Source organism: Leguminivora glycinivorella, chromosome 18, assembly GCF_023078275.1.
Source record: "Leguminivora glycinivorella isolate SPB_JAAS2020 chromosome 18, LegGlyc_1.1, whole genome shotgun sequence".
Taxonomy (NCBI): Eukaryota; Metazoa; Arthropoda; class Insecta; order Lepidoptera; family Tortricidae; genus Leguminivora; species Leguminivora glycinivorella.
Window position 1 is genome coordinate 1,116,498 of NC_062988.1, and position 17,673 is coordinate 1,134,170.

At 38.5% G+C, this 17,673-nt stretch overlaps 1 protein-coding gene across 2 annotated transcripts in view; it reads right to left on the reverse strand.

Moving 5' to 3' along the window:
* Positions 1-3,570: 3,570 nt before the first annotated feature.
* The window catches only part of LOC125235735 (acyl-CoA (8-3)-desaturase-like), a 193,320-nt gene continuing 179,217 nt past the window's right edge, over positions 3,571-17,673 (reverse strand). The window contains exons 2-6 of one of the 2 annotated variants that reach the window (XM_048142311.1): positions 12,347-12,489; positions 7,300-7,413; positions 6,386-6,514; positions 4,754-4,821; positions 3,571-3,688 (exon numbers count right to left, since the gene is read on the reverse strand). In XM_048142311.1, the coding sequence (XP_047998268.1) occupies positions 4,780-4,821; positions 6,386-6,514; positions 7,300-7,413; positions 12,347-12,489 (428 nt within the window). In that variant the 3' untranslated portion in view covers positions 3,571-3,688; positions 4,754-4,779. The remainder of the gene's footprint in view (positions 3,689-4,753; positions 4,822-6,385; positions 6,515-7,299; positions 7,414-12,346; positions 12,490-17,673) is intronic. The other variant, XM_048142312.1, reaches the window with a different exon arrangement.

Below are 17,673 nucleotides of genomic sequence, written 5' to 3' on the forward strand. Positions count from 1 at the left end.
GACGGACGGACAGACAGACATGGCGAAACTATAAGGGTTCCTAGTTGACTACGGAACATTAAAAACATACATTTTTAGCCAAATTTTATGCTTTTATGCTCAATTGTCGTAACAAAACTGACAGTGAGTTAATTTCTGTTAACAACTTACGCTAATGGGGGGTCAGTTTGACATATACTTACAAATAAAACACTGTGGACTTTGGACTTTGGACCCAAATTCTGAAAATGCCCCACACACATTGGCGAGTAAGTAAAAAAAAACAACTTCAGATCACATGTTAATTTTTTGACCTCGGCTCCGCCTCTGAGACAAAATTTCTTACTTTAATACTGACCTTGGTCATCATCCTCCTTGCGTTATCCCGGCATTTGCCACGGCTCATGGGAGCCTGGGGTCCGCTTTGACAACTAATCCCAAGATTTGGCGTAGGCACTAGTTATTACGAAAGCGACTGCCATCTGACCTTCCAATTCCAACCCGACGGGTAAACTAGACCTCATTGGAATTAGTCCGGTTTCCTCACGATGTTTTCCTTCACCGAAAAGCGACTGGCAAATATCAAATGACATTTCGCACATAAATTCCGAAAAACTCATTGGTGCGAGCCGGGGTTCGAACCCGCGACCTCCGGAACGAAAGTCGCACGTACTTACCGCTAGGCTACCAGCGCTCCTACTATACTAACCTTGGTATACTGACTGGTATGGTAATACTGACCTTGGTATGAAATCTTTTATTATATAAATCACTCAACAATTTAAATTTGTTATTTTTAGGGTTCCGTAGTCAACTACGAACCCTTATAGTTTCGCCATGTCTGTCTGTCCGTCCGTCCGTCCGTCCGTCCGTCCGTCCGTCCGTCCGTCCGTCCGTCCGTCCGTCCGTCCGTCCGCGGATAATCTCAGTAACCGTTAGCACTAGAAAGCTGAAATTTGGTACCAATATGTATATCAATCACGCCAATAAAGTGCAAAAATAAAAAATGGAAAAAAATGTTTTATTAGGGTACCACCCCTACATGTAAAGTGGGGGCTGATATTTTTTTTCATTCCAACCCCAACGTGTGATATATTGTTGGATAGGTATTTAAAAATGAATGAGGGTTTACTAAGATCGTTTTTTGATAATATTAATATTTTCGGAAATAATCGCTCCTATAGGAAAAAAAGTGCGTCCCCCCCCTCTAACTTTTGAACCATATGCTTAAAAAATATGAAAAAAATCACAAAAGTAGAACTTTATAAGGACTTATTTAAAATTGCAAACGGGACTTAATCGCGTATTTACTATGTTTTAAACACTATGTTTTAAACACTAACCTCCGACGTTTCAAGGACGGCATTGTCCCCGTGGTCTCGGAGCAGACTGGCTGAAGTTGACATTAACATCTTCTAGCTGTACGAGTTTGCTAGAAGATGTTGATGTCAACTTCAGCCAGTCTGCTCCGAGACCACGGGGACAATGCCGTCCTTGAAACGTCGGAGGTTAGTGTTTAAAACATAGTAAATACGCGATTAAGTCCCGTTTGCAATTTTAAATATGTGTAAAAATCGTGAAAGTTTGAATCAGTGTTTTATAAGGACTTTCTAGGAAAATTGTTTTGAACTTGATAGGTTCAGTAGTTTTTGAGAAAAATACGGAAAACTACGGAACCCTATACTGAGCGTGGCCCGACACGCTCTTGGCCGGTTTTTTTACTGGTGATTTCGTCAGTAGTCATCAAAGTCTACAAGAACTCAAACACTCCGCAAACACACGTGATTATTTGTTAATGAGCATGACGTATGTATCAGACGATAATATTAGTAATTATGTAGTACCTAATCAGAATCCGATTGATAAGCGTGTGCCAGGTGTACTCGCACGTACAGATTCACCTATCCTTTATCTTAAGTGTTTATTGTTTAAATTGTCTAATAGGATCTTTGACTTACGAAAACTGACGTTTAGTGTTGATTCGCCGTTGTGGATAAAATGGCTAGTTGTTGAGTCCACAGAACTTAATTTAGATAGAAGAAACAAATTCATATATTTGTATAGGGGCCGAGCGTGTCAAATTTTGTACTGAAGTTGATTCTTGCCTGTAATTTTAAATATGTCTCAGGCTCTTGATTGTTCATAATTTTTGTGTTGTTGCAATTGAATATCACGTAACGAGGCATTTTTTATGTTTTGGTTGACTTCAACTTACAAAAACCGGCCAAGAGCGTGTCGGGCCACGCTCAGTGTATAGTTCCGTAGTTTTCTGTATTTTTCTCAAAAACTACTGAACCTATCAAGTTCAAAACAATTTTCCTAGTAAGTCTTTATAAAGTTCTACTTTTGTGATTTTTTTCATATTTTTTAAACATATGGTTGAAAAGTTAGAGGGGGACACACACACTTTTTTTTCCTTTAGGAGCGATTATTTCCGAAAATATTAATATTATCAAAAAACGATTCTAGTAAACCCTTATTCATTTTTAAATACCTATCCAACAATATATCACACGTTGGGGTTGGAATGAAAAAAAATATCAGTCCCCATTTTACATGTAGGGGGAGGTACCCTAATAAAACATATTTTTCCATTTTTTATTTTTGCACTTTATCGGCGTGATCGATATACATATTTGTGCCAAATTTCAGCTTTCTAGTGCTAACGGTTACTGAGATTATCCGCGGACGGACGGACGGACGGACGGACGGACGGACGGACAGACAGACATGGCGAAACTATAAGGGTTCCTAGTTGACTACGGAACCCTAAAAATTGACGCCCGAAAGCTGCAAGCTGCGAGTAAAGACGGACAACTCAGTGGATTTCACTGAGTTCATTTGACACGCTAAGTAGATACGTTTGCTTGATCTATGGTATATAATATGACATCTGTGGTTGAGTCAGTACAATCATGTTAAAATTAGACATTACAATCCACCATTAAAGCGTTTTCACCTTATCAAAGGCAAATGTCAAACATGGCGCCTTCAGCATATCGGTTCTACATCCGATATCGGATCGGATAATGTGAAAATACACTTAGGAGAAAAGTGTGACCACCAAAGCAAACTATTATAAGGTTATTTTTGTTAGGAACATTATTTTTTTCAGTTCAGTTTGTTTTTTTAGTTGATCGAATAAAAATAAGCTAGATTGTCCGCTGTTATGGGCAATGAGTCAGAGGACTCAGAGGACAAGGTCACTTTTAATTATTAAATATTACTTGTTCAATTTTGTTACTAACATAGATAATAAGCGACTTAACTAACACATTTCTTGGACCATTTGATGTCTAAATTAAATAAATAAATAAAAAAAATAAACATTCGATTATCCACTGTTGATTAAAAATTACGCTACTTTGACAGTTGATGTGAGTGGAATAAGGCCTCTCAGGGGCAAAGGCCAAGACACTTCTAGGCAAGGGACATCCCAAAGAGAAGTGGACGCTACAAACATACCTTTTTCCTGTTCTACTTAATAACAATTTCAAGAAAGGTTTTAAACAAAGGATTTAATTTTAAGGGTTACAAGATTGATGATGCCATAGACTTGATGGATGTTAAGGAAAATAAATAGTATTTTAGATAAATTGTATTTATTAATCAATATTTATTTCAGACTGCGTAGGTCCATAACGTTGTTTTTCTTGTTAACGTACTTAGGTTTAGGTATTCTTGAGTTTCAGGAATTGCCTCCGATAATCTGAAATGAATACAATTGTAAAATATATAATACGTACTAATTTTGTTTTATAGTTTTATAAATACTTACAATACTAACTTAAATTGGACATATTATACTGCATTTTTAATGCCCGACGCAAAAAAGACGGGGTGTTATAAGCATACATCGGGGTTTTGGAAGCGAGAATGAATTCGTGTATTTGTAACTCTGTTTATAGTAATTTGAATTACTGAAATATATATTTCAGTATGTAACTGGCTCCAAATGTACCTAGAAATGTTTATCTTTTATCGTTTTCACCATTTTTGGGCTAGTGTAAATCATTCCCGCTCCCAAAACCCCGATGTATGGTTTTAAGTTTGACGTGTCTGTTTGTCTGTCCGTCCGTCCGTCCGTCCGTCCGTCTGTCCGTCTGTCCGTCTGTCCGTCTGTCCGTCTGTCAGTCTGTCCGTCTGTCCGTCTGTCTCTCTGTCTGTCTGTCTGTGTGTGTGTGTGTCTGTCTGTGACATCGTAGCTCTCGAACGGATGAACCGATATAAATTTAGTTTTTTTTTGCCTGAAAGCCAAAGCCAAAGTTATTTGGGTCAGGGTCAGATCTTAGCCATATTTCACGAAAATCGGTCTACTGTGTCGCGGTCGTGGGTTTTTTCAAAATTTTAATTTTGTGGTTATATTGTCTTGCATATTAGTAAGTATTACATATACTATAAATCTGACAAAAATCAACAAAGATCAAAAATATTATAATTTTAGAACAAAACCCCAACAACCCTTGCGCAAAAGTGAATAATCAAGAACAAGTGCGGGTAGTTCGAAAAACTCGCGCGGCTAGAAGATGTTGATGCAATTTCCTCGTCAGTCTACCCGTGACCACGAACATAACGTCATGTTCGAAACGTTTGTCCCAATATAAATATAAGTGTTTACGCGATTAAGTCCCGTTTTGTTCTAAAATTATGAGTGCAAATCGTTAGTCTAAATCAATAAACTCAAAAATATTGTAAAAGACAATTCATTGGTTATTTAAAAACAAAGCCAAATGTTTTCATTTTAAGATCTTTAAATAATGATAATGTATCCCACCTGCTTTTGCGACGAGTGTGTCAGTATCACAGAATGGTGGGCATCTCGAGTTTAGCATTCTGTGATTTCTGAAAATAATTAATGCAATTTATTATTCACAATACTTATAAGTTGGTAGGTGTAATGTATACTATGTAATGTAATGTATGACACTAGCGTAGCCCGCAACTTTACTGCGGTCACGTCGTTGCCTGCGTGTCGCTTAAGAGTCGCTCTGCATGCTGGGGGTCTGGGGCATAGTTTACAAATACCCCACAAAATGAGTCAGTCTTGCGCTTAGCGATTCCCCTCGATTTTTTTTAAATAATCCTCCTTGCGTTACACCGGCTTTCGCCAAGGTTAGTGAGTAGCTGGCGTCCGCTTTGACAACTAATCTCAAGGTTTGGCGTTGACACTAGTTTTACGAAAGCGACACCCAATCTGACCTTCCTACCCGAAGGGTTAGTTAGCCTTTTTAGGATTAGTCCGGTTTCCTCACGATGTTTTCCTTCACCGAAAAGCGACTGGCAAATGATCATTTCTTTTTTTTTTGCCATTTTTTAAATTTTGATTTTATTAGGGAATTTTAGGTCAACTGACTTAAAATCAGGAATAAGTACTTTCAATCTCACTGGGAGACAAAAAGTGTTCCAGAATTTCCATACATTTTTGATACTTTCCTCTTTTGTTACCCCACAAAAAATGAAATGACACATGACATGAATGATTGGTAACAAAATAAGAAAAAATCGTATGGGACAATTTTTTTAACTACTAGGATTGAAAGAGCTAGTTATTCTGAGGAGAAATAGCATATTTTTTTTCAAAAATATCACATTTCACAAGTGACGAAAAAAAAGAAACTCTAAAATATCAAATGACATTTCTTTCGCACCTAAGTTCCGAAAAACTCATTGGTCACAAGCCAGTGTTCGAACCCGCGACCCCGGATTGAAAGTTGCGGGCTTACCGCTAGGCCACCAGCACTTTGAATCGGTTTACGTGTACATCAAAGTATCGCCATTGATGTACTCCTAAACAGGTAGTATAGGTATGCATGCTGCACGAATCACTGTCGTCGCTTCGTTGCCCGCGTGTGGCTCTGCTAGCTGGGAGCATAGTTTACAAATACCCTACAACACGAGGGCAGTACTGGTCGTATTTTTTTCTCAAGTACCATAGCGCCAAATCTGACCCGGTGCATAAATAATTTAATATATATTCATCCCGTGTGGTGACGGGTTAAGAATTTCACCACCCCCTTTCTTCCCGTGGGTGTCGTAGAAGGCGACTGTGGGATATGGGTTAAATAGTGACGTAGGCGAGAGGCTGGCAACCTGTCACTGCAATGTCACATTTTCGATTTCTTTCAACCCCTTTTTGCCAAGAGTGGCACTGAAACTTGAGTAGTTTCATGTGCTCTGCTTATCCCTTCATGGGATACAGGCGTGATAGTATGTATGTATGTATGTACATTCATGACTACACTGAGAATAGCCGTTGTTGCCCGCTTGTCGATTCAGAGTTGGGCCTGCTAGAATCTAGCAGCTAGATTGCTGGGAGCATAGTTCACAAATACCCCACAAAATGAGGGCAGCACCAATCGTACCTAGCGATTCCTCTTAAGGCCTAAAATTTTCTCATTGTACTTACATCAATACTGCCCACTTTGAATCGGTTTAGGAGTACATCAATGGCGAAACTGGGTATGCGCGCTGCGCGAATCGCTGCGGTCGCGTCGTTGCCCGCGTGTCGCTTTAGCGGCGCCGGGCCTGCTGGGTGCTGCAAAAACACAAGCCATTAAGTTAAACGTACCAGTGCTTGACACACTAACATCTTTCTTAGACTTATATTAACCGGGGTATGGACCGTGATTACCTTTTTTCTATACCCCGGTCAATATATTTACCTGATTTTTGCTTCATTATTTTTTAATTAGTGTATTTTTGTTGTATATTTTCCCCTCACTAGCTCGGAAACAAATATGTTCTCCTTTAATATCAGCGGGTAAAAACGCATTTTATCCACTAGTGGGTAAAGTAATTTGACCTTGAATAAAGTCAAATTAACTGCTTTAAAATTGATAAAAGTAGGTGAATCTAGTAATAAAGATGATTTACCACCTGTGGAACTACTGGAAGCAGTGATAAACGCATTTTTTTCGTTGTACTTTCCTCGCTGTAGTGACGGGAAAAGTTTTGTGTTACACTCGGGTGCAAATGCATTTTACTTCTCGTGTGTTAAAAAACTCGCAAGTTCAGGATTCTATTCTCAAACCACTCGCTTCGCTCGTGGTTCAACTATAGTATCCTTTCACTTACTCGTTTTTCAATTCCACACTCGGCATTAAAATACAACTTTGCCCCCTTGTATAACAAATAACTATTATCATATTGCCTGGACATTAAGGTCTTTACACTTTAGCTGTATTCATAATTGTTGACTGTACAAAATGATCTCTATAGGATCAACAATATAAAATTTCACTGTTGATTTTGAAATGATGCAACATTTTACATGATACTTATAATTTTTTTTTTTTTTTATTTATACGAGTACTTAGTTACCAAATCAGCAAAAGTTGTGAAGTCATAAACTTTGTTGTCAATGACGAGGTACATGGGACGCCCTTGCTCGCCGTCAAACTGTCTCACTTCTTCCCAGGTGAAGACCTTTTGAGGCTAGAAAGAAAAAATATTAAAGTGAATGAAAAAATATATCTAATAATCGTGTTTGCAAATATTACACACTCAAATAGGTCAAATACCACAATGTACTAAAATTCGTAGGTAAGTTCTCGCACAGTGTAAATGGGCCATTTTTTTCAAAGTTGTCCACCCCACTTTTTTTTTTGGATTTGGAATTTTTTGTGTGTTTCCCACTCAGAATCGCGAGTTCTTTCAATCCTAATAGGAGAAAAAAAGTGTCCCAAGCTTTTTCCCATTCCGTTACCATTTTTTCATACATTTTGTATGGCGGCAACGGAATAGAAGGTTCGAAAAAATGTATGGAAATCTTGGGACATTTTTTTTCTCCTATCAGGATCCGATTAGTACGAATCGCGTAAAAAATACCCATGTTACAAAAAAAGTGGGGTGGACAACTTTGAAAAAAAAAATGGCCCAAATTGGCTCCACATTCCCCACAGACTAAGTAGCTAGACACCCCATTATGAAGCGTTTACAGTGAGCATGAGGTCACCAGACATATGACAAATTGTATTGCTAATTAAATAAAAAAAGGGTGAAAAAAACTAAAAGTGCGAGCTTTCAAAAAGTAATAAAATAACTAAATAAGTAGCTCTAGGAATACCTACCTTCCTTCTTACGAAATACCTACCTTCTTCTTCTTAGGAATATCTACCTACCTTCTACCTTCTTACGAAATACGTAAGATGAAAACCTAACTACGAAATTCTTGAACGTAAAAATTTTGGTACTTAAACATAAAATTACTTGAATTCTTAAACACAAGAAATATGACAAAATAAATTATTAATTATTATTCTCTTTATTGATTTCCATTATTAATTAATGGTAAAGTGTTGTCGCGTCGGGGGACCGCTCTCAATATTAGCGCGAGGGCAGACGTCGTTGACGGTTGTGTTTCCGATGCAGTCTTTAGAGTCTTATTTTAAGATTGGGTGTTGAAATTTTTGCTCAGCACTTATCTAGTTTGTTTGGTTGTAAACATATACCTTACTTGTAATTCTAATACTTCCTTTGACATTTTGGTTGTATAGTTACATTGTTCATGTTCAGGTAGTTAGTTTAATGTATGTACCTAGTGAATTTTTTGTTAAACATTTATTAAGTTAGTTTAGCTGTGTAAATATTTAGTTTTTAAGTTTCAAGTTAGACAGGCAAAGAGCGGTCCCCCGACGCGACAACACTTTACCATTAATTAATAATGGAAATCAATAAAGAGAATAATAATTAATAATTTATTTTGTCATATTTCTTGTGTTTAAGAATTCAAGTAATTTTATGTTTAAGTACCAAAATTTTTACGTTCAAGAATTTCGTAGTTAGGTTTTCATCTTACGTATTTCGTAAGAAGGTAGAAGGTAGGTAGATATTCCTAAGAAGAAGAAGGTAGGTATTTCGTAAGAAGGAAGGTAGGTATTCCTAGAGCTACTTATTTAGTTATTTTATTACTTTTTGAAAGCTCGCACTTTTAGTTTTTTTCACCCTTTTTTTATTTAATTTTTAATTTAATTCACCTTTTTTTTGTGTCGGGGGTTTTTTAAATTTATAATTTAAGGTTTTTATTTCTTTCTTTTTGTAGGGGGCTCTTTCTTTTGTCATATTTCTTGTGTTTTGGAATTCAAGTACCGAATTGTATGTTAAGTACTTACCTACATTTTTTACGTTCAAGATGTTCTAGAGGTAAGTGCATGCTGTTTTTATAAAAATACTAAAGTCACTATAAGCGTGCCGTTCAGATTTGAGGAGTTCCGTTCTGACCATCATCAGCAGTTCCACTGCACCAAATGTCACTGTTCCGTAAGTAAATGCATGCCATTCCTTTAAAAACACAAAAATCACCATATGTATGCCTTTCAGATTTGAGGAGTTCTCTCGATTTCTCCAGGATCCCATCATCAGGCCCCGTAGCCGAATGGCATTTCTCCGACGCCAAACGAAAGCGATACGCCGCTGGCTCTGTCGCGCCAATACGCAAGCGCGATAGAGATAGATATCTACTAGCGCTTCGTTTCGTGAGCGATTGTGCCATTCGGCTAGCCACCCAGAACTGGGTTCTGAGAAAAATGGGACCAATCTGTATTCATATACTATCAAAAAAAAAATTCAAAATCGGTCCAGTAGCGACGGAGATATCGAGGAACAAACATAAAAAATAAAATACAGACGAATTGAGAACCCCTTCCTTTGAGATTTGAGGCGGCGGTTAAAAATCAGCACCGATAGCATGGTCGCGCCAGGCCGTCCTTTTCGCACTTACTAATAGTACGAATATCACAGAATATAATAGTACAAATACTGAAGGCTCACTCCTTTGATGTTCATAAAATGCCGTCATTCTAAATTCTTACCTACATTAACAAACAGACCGCACGCGAGCAGCCGACATAGAATTCTATTGCGCCGCGTGAAGGTCGTCACCAGTGAACGGGCCGCGAAACTCGCGGCCGCCGCCATGTACGTACATGTAGCGCGGCGATAGAATCGCAGAATGAGCCGCCCCTTTAGGCCTAGCACATGATTGCCGCGAGAGTATGTCGCCGCGAGATAGATGAGATGACACGTCTTTGTCGTAATTGTATTAATGACATAAGAACCGGTAGTCTATCTCGCGGTGACATACTCTCGCGGCAATCATGTGCTAACCCTGCTGGTTTTATCATTTATCGCGCGATCAGGCTTGCCTCTGTAATCCATAATAAATAAATAATTTTTTTTGTGGCGGCGACCATCTTGGACCAGCGGCCATCACCTACAGCTACATATACATACAATCACGCCTGTGTCCCATGAAGGGGTAGGCAGAGCACATGAAACTACTCAGGTTTCAGTGCCACTGTTGGCAAATAAGGGGTTGAAAGAAAACGAAACTGTGACATTGCAGTGACAGGTTGCCAGCCTCTCGCCTACGCCACAATTTAACCCACATCCCACAGTCGCCTTCTCCCACGGGAAGAAAGGCCCTCACCTACAGCTAATATAAATAAAAACACTCGACTAATTCACCTTTTATAAACAAAAAAATTAATCAAAATCGGTAGATCCGTTCAGGAGCTACGACACGATGCGATGCCACAGACAGACACACACATACACACACACACACACACACACAGAGACAGATAGACACGTCAAACTTATAACACCTCATCGTTTTACGTCGAAACAACTTTCTACGATAATTGGTCAAGTGCGAGTCGGATTTCGACTCTTCCATACAATTTAGTCATGAGCGCCTGATGGAATGTGATAGCAACGATTTCACAAACAAATAGTAGAAGTTTAGTACATTTCGTACTTTCAAGACGTTATATCTCGGAAACGATAAGAGATAGACCAAAATGGACTTCAGATTTGGGCTTTCGGTGGCACAATAGTGCCACACGAATTTTATATTTTCGTATATATAGACATTTTTTTGGACCGATTTGGATAATTTTTTTTTTCCAAAAAATCTAACCCGGTGTAAAATCTTTATTTTTTGAGCTAGAAGGCTGAAAAAAATAGTATTTAGGTGTTTTTGTAATACATTTCGGGCCGCTAAGAATCAGCTACATACCATTGTAATTTTTTTTTATTAAAAAAAAACTAATTAAAATTTTGAAAAACCTCCGACATAGTGGACCGATTACCATCAAACATGGCTAAGAACACTCCCGACTAATTCAGCTTTCAAACAAAAAAAACTAAATCAAAATCGGTTCATCCGTTCGAGAGCTACGATGCCACAGACAGACACACACACAGACAAACAGACAGACAGACAGACAGACAGACAGACAGACAGACAGACAGACAGACAGACACGTCAAACTTATAACACCCCGTCGTTTTTGCGTCGGGGGTTAAAAATACCAGCATTCGAGCTGCACGGGAAGCATGGTCGCGCGATAGACGATAAAATAGCAGGCCGTCCCTATCGCACTATTTGTAAGTGCGATAGGGACGGCCTGATATTTTATCGTCTATCGCGCGACCATGCTTCCCGTGCTGCACGAGTGAGTACGAGTACACCATGACATATAGTTGTTACGTAGGGTAGATTCATAAGTATGTCGGTAGTTGTACATTTGAAATAAATCAGTCTGCTACAGATCTCGATCTTTGATTTATCTAACACTAGCTTTTGCCCGCGGCTTCGCTCGCGTTAGAAAGAGACAAAAAGTAGCCTATGGCACTCTCCATCCGTTCAAATATCTCCACTTAAAAAATCACGTCAATTCGTCGCTCCATTTTGCCGTGAAAGACGGACAAACAAACAGACACACACACTTTCCCATTTATAATATTAGTATGGATTGTTTATCTAACATTGGCGCAGTCGGTAGGATACCAGCCCAGGCGCCGTAGCCGAATGGCATTTCTGCGACGCGAAACGAAAACGAAACGCCGCGAAAGGTAATCTGGCTCTGTCGTGCCAATCCGCAAGAGCGATAGAGATAGATATCCACGAGCGTTTCGATTCGTGAGCATTTCGTGAGCGTTTGTGCCATTTGGCTACGTACCCTGCTTCAACCCAAATTTGATATACCTATCCATACTATATGCTATTATTTTAGTATTATAAATGGGAAAGTGTGTGTGTCTATTTGTTTGTCGGTCTTTCAACGCAAAACGGAGCGAAGAAATGACGTGATTTTTTAAGTAGAAATAGTTGAAGGGATGGGCTACTTTTGGTCTCTATCTAACGCGAGCGAAGCCGCGGGAAAAGCTAAGTATTATATATTTCAAATATATACGAGTGCTGGTTATGAACCTTGGCACAACTGGATCAAACGATTGTGTCCGTACTAATTTTCTAATTATGGGAAATCATATTATGTTTGGTGAGTTGGCTCGATGCTTCGTCTATCAGTAAATTTGAGGTGGTCTGTGATTGGCCCATCTGTGATTCTTGGAGAAAACTCACCAGTTTGGACTTGTCAGGGCACTTCTCAAAGTCTTTCGCGTCCCTGGCCAGTTTCTTCGCCAGCGAGATGGGGTCTAAGGAAACTCCGGCCATGTAAGTGCAGCCAACTACAATCTCTGACACCAAAGAAGCCTCCACCATTCCTAGAAAAATAAATTATTTAAGATTTTCATTGACAAAACATGTGACCAAGGCCTCCAAATGTCTGGGAATCGAACCAGCGCCCTCCATTTATCGGACGGATGCCTAAACCGCTTGGCCATCGGGTCACGAAGGCAAGAGAACTTGCCTATTAGAACTAGGGAACTATAAAGTCCAGGACACAGGGGGATGGAAATCTCTAGGTATTAGACACAAACACTTGATGCGATTCGTATGAGGTTTAATTCAAGACTGAATAGTTATAACTACCCTATACATGTGTCCTAGTCCTAAGGCACCCCAGGAGGTGCAAAGGGCCTTCACGAGTGTACGGAAGAACTACCCTATACATAAGTAAGTATAATATAGGCCAGTGTTTTTCAAAGTGTGGGTCGCGACCCCCAGGGGGGTCGCGGCACTTATCCTGGGGGGCCACGAAGTTTAGGTTTAAGAGAAACTTATGACAGGCTGATTTGATTTTTTCTAACTTAATGAAGTCAAAGTCTTGAAAAGTCAAATTCTTATTCCTTTTTTTTTGTTTTTATATCTACCATTGTTGAAAATGTCAGCTCACATAAATATGAAGTAGCAAATGGGATCAAGCCATTATTTATTACCCAGAACGCATCAATTGAAATGGATATCAACTCCAATTTATTAGCAATCTATCAGGTGCTAGTTCCAAAAACTTATTCAAAGAAGGATTCAAAATCCAACTTTTTGGACTCAACTCTCCACCATAACAGAAATATGGATTTCTACGTTCACGTTCATATTGTGTAAAGATGTTGTCCACAACTCTATTTTTGCTAGAAATCCGTTAACTTTATCTGCTGTAAGGTAAACGTCCCAATGAATGACACTATTAGGAGTGATTTGAGACATTTTCTATGAAAACTACTTATTATGTCACCCATACAGATTACTGGTGTATGGGTGACATAATTATGTTTTCGTCAAAGATATCGCGGCAAGATACTCGTTTGCTACTTTCAATAGCCAAACATAATCAGAAAATAAATCTGCAAATCCAGTTTTGTTATACTTGATATAGCTAATTTTAGCAAAGAAAGAGCTATGGGGGTCACGAAAAAATTAAGGTGTCATAAAGGGCCGTGAGACCATAAAGTTTGAAAACCACTATATTATAGGCGTACCCACATACATATAAGTTGGTACACATATATCACAGGAACAAATCAAATTATTTTATTATTTTTTTGTCGTTTTTTCTTTCATGTATGATATCTATTTCAGTTTATAATTTGCCTACTAGAATTTTAATTAACGTAACTGTCAACGTTAGTCGAAATATGGATTTAAAATGACACATTGAAATAGCTAACTTTGAAACGAATTGCAAAACGAATAGAAATTCTCGCCAAGAGTAGGTACTCTCAGAAACTACGACACTATAATTATTATTTATCTAAGTGGGAGAGATTACTTACAAGCACAGAACGTGTACACATATTGGATATGGAATCGTTTAGGGGGTAATCTTGACATTGTCAACAACAATGTTTGTAGACGCGTCGGGCTGGTATAGGCTGGGTGCACGATGACAGCATCACCTAGCGGTTACAACTACGGCGGACTTAGAAACGCCACATAGCTTTCTGTTAATAAGAAGAGTAAGTAAATAAAAAAATAATTTTAATGATATAGCGATCACTGTATAGGTTTAAGAATTTTCTGCCTGTGTCAACTAAAATTCTCCTTATTCAAGCTCTCGTTTTACCCATCTTTGACTACTGTGATGTGTGCTGTACGAATGTGTCGCAAGGTCTTCTGGACAAGCTGGACCGTGCTCTGAACAATTGCATTAGGTTCATTTTCGGCCTGCGCAAGTACGACCATGTGTCCGCCTTTCGCCGACAACTCAACTGGCTCCGCATTCGTGAGCGCAGAAGTCTTAGGTCCTTATGCACACTGTTCTCCATTTTATACGACCCAGCGGCACCCGATTACTTGCGGTCTAAATTCAAATTTGTTACTGCTCGGCCAGGTGGCGAACTTCGCACTGCTCGTAAGCTTGTTCTAGCTGTCCCACATCATCGTTCCAATGCCATGTCCAATTCTTTCACAGTGCACGCCGTACGCCTTTGGAATGATTTGCCTCTTGACATACGACAAGCCCAATCTAAATTTACATTCAAGCGCAAGCTGCGAAAACATCTTTTTGAGAAGTATCAAGACTAAGTATATTTAGAGCAGGTATATATATATATATTTAAATGTATATGTATGTATATATGTTATATTTATGTAAATCTATAATATGTAATTTATATGTATTTATTATTAATATATGTATTTATTATAGTTATTAGTGTCTTAATAAATAAATAAATAAATAAATAAATAGCGTAATGTTTAATTCGATCATATAAATTTATAGTGTCGATAATAACATTCACCTTTTTAAACTCCGTTTAAAATGACACAATCAATAATTTTCAGGTAGGTACACACGGAGTTTCTCACGGTTGAGTTCGCGAAATGTAAATAAAGAAGTAAACCGATTTTAGGTAAGATTTTAGGCATTTCATATATATTGGGGACGATTATTTATGCCTGTAATGTCGTTAATAATGCAGAATTTTTGTCTATTTTTAAAGTATGTCCGTTTACTTCCTTTTTCCTCTTACAGCGATTATCTATTTCATTTGTTGGTCTCGTTTCCAATTTGCTTGTGCATATTTATAAAAAATGTGATCACTGTTCGTAGCAAGTATCGTGACGCATATTTATTTATTTTTACTTTAAATGCACGGATACGTAAATTTCGCTGTAAAAACTGACAGTTGGTCTGCCGAGGGTTCCTTTTTTGGCCACGGTGCGCGCTGCGATCGATTCGTGGTTCTCCCACCACCTCCTTCACATCCAGCTAGCGTATCGTAGCTAGCTCTCTATCACTCTTCCGTAATCCTAAAATTAGTGAAAGTTTATAACAAGAATTAACTAGATGTCAGTTTTGTGACGACAATTAAGCATGATAAAAACATTTATTTTGTGTTAATTAAATACATAAACATTTAGCAATAATCTACATTTAAAACATGAAAAAAGTTGGTTTTTTGACAAATATTCTTAATTGTCGTCACAAAACTGACGTCTAGTTAATTTTTGTTAACGACTGTCACTAATTTTGGGTCCCGATTTCTGAAAATGCCATTACAACACCCACACTTCTCCTTAGTCTTCATGTTACGTATACTTAGCAATGAGCTATCCGCAACACAAGACTAAACTTATTGAACTGATGTGAAAACTTTCGCGTTTCAAGAAAATTTTGATTAAGTAGGTAACCCTCCTGTTTTGACTCTCAAGGCTGCAACTTTCAAACCAGCAACACAAGGATTTAATTTTGGAGTCTTCTATCAACGCAACACAAGGATTTAATTTTGGAGTCTTCTATCAACGCGACACAAGGATTTAATTTTGGAGTCTTCTATCAACGCGAGACAAGGATTTAATTTTGGAGTCTTCTATCAACGCGACACAAGGATTAAATTTTGGAGTCTTCTATCAACGCGACACAAGGATTTAATTTTGGAGTCTTCTATCAACGCGACACAAGGATTTAATTTTGGAGTCTTCTATCAACGCGACACAAGGATTTAATTTTGGAGTCTTCTATCAACGCGACACAAGGATTTAATTTTAGAGTCTTCTATCAACGCGACACAAGGATCTTCTATCAACGCGACACAAGGATTTAATTTTGGAGTCTTCTATCAACGCGACACAAGGATTTAATTTTGGAGTCTTCTATCAACGCGACACAAGGATTTAATTTTGGAGTCAAGGATTTAATTTTGGAGTCTTCTATCAACGCTTCTATCAACGCGACACAAGGATTTAATTTTGGAGTCTTCTATCAACGCAACACAAGGATTTAATTTTGGAGTCTTCTATCAACGCAACACAAGGATTTAATTTTGGAGTCTTCTATCAACGCAACACAAGGATTTAATTTTGGAGTCTTCTATCAACGCGACACAAGGATTTAATTTTGGAGTCTTCTATCAACGCGACACAAGGATTTAATTTTGGAGTCTTCTATCAACGCAACACAAGGATTTAATTTTGGAGGCTTCTATCAACGCGACACAAGGATTTAATTTTGGAGTCTTCTATCAACGCGACACAAGGATTTGGAGTTCTTCAACGACATCAACGCGACACAAGGATTTAATTTTGGAGTTCTATCAACGCGACACAAGGATTTAATTTTGGAGTCTTCTATCAACGCGACACAAGGATTTAATTTTGGAGTCTTCTATCAACGCGACACAAGGATTTAATTTTGGAGTCTTCTATCAACGCGATTTAATTTTGGAGTTTTGGACTGGCTATCAATGTAATTTTTTTTAAGAAAACTCTCTTTAACCCCCGACGCAAAAACGACGGGGTGTTATAAGTTTGACGTGTCTGTCTGACTGTCTGTGTGTGTGTCTGTCTGTGGCATCGTAGCTCCCGAACGGATCCGATTTAGATTTAGTTTTTTTTTGTTTGAAAGCCGAGTTAGTTTGATATTTGCCAGTCGCTTTTCGGTGAAGGAAAACATCGTGAGGAAACCGGACTAATTCCAATAAGGTCTAGTTTACCCTTCGGTTTGGAAGGTCAGATGGCAGTCGCGTTCGTAAAAACTAGTGCCTACGCCAAATCTTGGGATTAGTTGTTAAAGCGGACCCCAGGCTCCCATGAGCCGCGGCAAATGCCGGGATAACGCAAGGAGGATGATGAGGCAGGTTAGAATAGAATTGGTAGTGCGTTTTGGCTATCATAAGTTCTATAAAATTGCTTTAACTAATAATCCGGATTAAAATGTTCACTTTTCGATACCCCTGTGTCCACCTACGCTGAACGACGTCACAGCAGCCCAAACCAACAATAATGCCATCAATTAGCCCATTTTTATGCCCCGTAAAGGACAATTGCCCGAACGGCCACTTACTGTACCCATCAACTTTATGACGGGCTCGATTGGCGTCACAAAACCTCCACTAATATTATGGGAAAGTACTGTTTTAAGGAAAAATACTTAGTAGGCAACAAAGACATGGATAAAGTCTAAGAACAAAACGTACCAAAAAGCCCTAGAGAACAAGGTACGGTGGCCTAGATGGCGTTACACCTTTGGGGAATGCTCGGCTAGATGGCGCTAATATTAATATTTG